General features: G+C 40.0%; 1 protein-coding gene across 1 annotated transcript in view; it reads left to right on the top strand.

The window, feature by feature from the left end:
- Positions 1 to 424: 424 nt before the first annotated feature.
- Positions 425 to 1,942, top strand: part of SARC_10454 (hypothetical protein) — a gene marked incomplete at its 5' end in the record, with an annotated part of 7,495 nt that continues 5,977 nt past the window's right edge. The window contains 2 exons of the mRNA XM_014295503.1: positions 425 to 493; positions 797 to 1,070. Of these exons, the coding sequence (XP_014150978.1) occupies positions 425 to 493; positions 797 to 1,070 (343 nt within the window). The remainder of the gene's footprint in view (positions 494 to 796; positions 1,071 to 1,942) is intronic.

Genomic DNA, 1,942 nt, shown 5'->3' with positions numbered 1-1,942 from the left:
CGGTTAACGTACTACCGTATACTATATATATATATATATATATATATATATATATATATATATATATATAGGTCGCTAGAGAGGTTGGACTGTGGTGGTATGTATTTATTTATATTTTATACTACTGTCTATGTGGGCACTGGGCAGTAATATGAACGATCGTCTGGGTAATAGAATGTATGATTGTTTTTGGTGAATAGCTTCAGAAGGCTATGCCATTATACATATGCTAGAATTGAGGCCTGTCGCAGCTTATAGTTGATTGCGTAGGATGCTATCCTTGTTTCATCGACTTATTACATACGCTTCTTTAAATATCTGAATATACGCTTGTCAAGAGAATACATTCCACTATATTAGTTTTTATACAACAATGCTTTGGGGGTTGAGGTGTGCAACGGCACGTACATCGCCAAACACACAGATGGACTATACCATGTTCGGAAAACACAACGCGACCCTACAGCGGCAGATACACAGACAGCGTGGACTGGTGAGACATCTCACAAGCGCACATGCACCTGCGCAATTATTCTATAAATATAGTATAGTAGGTGTGAGAAATGTACACATATGCACAGATGTATCACATAGGCAGGCTGTAAACGGGTTGAAAAGCGTATGCACAAACGTTAGACGCATGCACACCGGTAGTGGTATGCCTTATAGGTGTATACATACACAATTATATCACTCGTATATACTCCATGCGCACAAACACACACAACTCAATGCCAGACATATGCCGAATCACATGCAAAAAAATGCAAAACTGAGGCGGGTTCACGCACCACAGACTAACATCCGTTTTGCATCGTCAAAACCACACACTGTTGTAGCTGGCAATAGAGTGAGAAATACAAAGGACATTCAATCAGAGAAGAATACGCTATCCACAGCTGAAATCAGTTCTCGCAATGTTGGTATTAAGAATGATAATGCAGCAGATGTACGTGTTGGAGAGAATGATGATAGTACTACTATCACCTTTGGCAAAATCAAAGAGGTTGAACAGTTTAAAGAAGCGATGAGTACCATCTATGGACTGAAGCTACAGGATCAGATACGAGGTATGATATATTCGCCGGGCAAGAATATGGTGTATATCCTACTATATATTGAGTATTATTCTCTTCATGTTGGTAATGCGAGTAGTATTGCATGTAATATAGTTGATAGTAAGAGTGGTCATGATACAATGATCGCCCTTGGTATCCGAGACCTCGGGTTAGTTGAGTTGGTGGAGAGTCTCTATGGTGTCCATCTGTGTACTGAAGCGATCGGATCAGCTATGAGGTGTACACCGTTCATGCGACTACAATAAGAATGATATGATACATAGTTTGTATGTGTGGTGGATTTATATTGTTCTTGCTGCCTCCTTCTTAATACCGGTGTTGGGCGGTGTGAATCTTCCCTATTCCGTATGGCCCTGCACGAGGGAAGCGTAATTTGATTCACATGTAATGTTTTGGTATGGAGATTTGCATGTATGCCTGGTTTACTATGTTCTTACTATCTCTTCGTGCTAGTGTTTATCGAGTTTAAACCTCACTATTACGTATGGCATGGTTGTGCATGAGAGGTACGTTATCTGTTCAACATGTGATGTTATGGTATGTAGGTTGCATTTATGGTGGGGTCCGTTGATGTTTTGAAATGTTCGCTCATTTGTTTGGAATGGATACAAAAAAGAAGGTGCCTTCTCAGTCTATGAAGATATAGCATGTAGTTTGCATTTTTCTAAGGTGTGTTATATTTCCTCGTGACGGTGTTCCTCAGCTTTGATGAAAACGCTGCACGGATATGTGTGGAACCGAAGTGTTCAAGCGGCGCATTATCAGTTTTTACTGATACGACAACTAGAGTGTCTCCTCTGTGGGTTGTACATATCTTTAGTATATTCTTGTATTTGCGATGTTCGGTTTAAAACTTGTCAATC

Source organism: Sphaeroforma arctica, assembly GCF_001186125.1.
Source record: "Sphaeroforma arctica JP610 unplaced genomic scaffold supercont1.1255, whole genome shotgun sequence".
Classification (NCBI taxonomy): Eukaryota; class Ichthyosporea; order Ichthyophonida; genus Sphaeroforma; species Sphaeroforma arctica.
The sequence above is the reverse complement of the archived record's forward strand: the minus strand, read 5'-3'. Positions and strand labels throughout refer to the sequence as shown.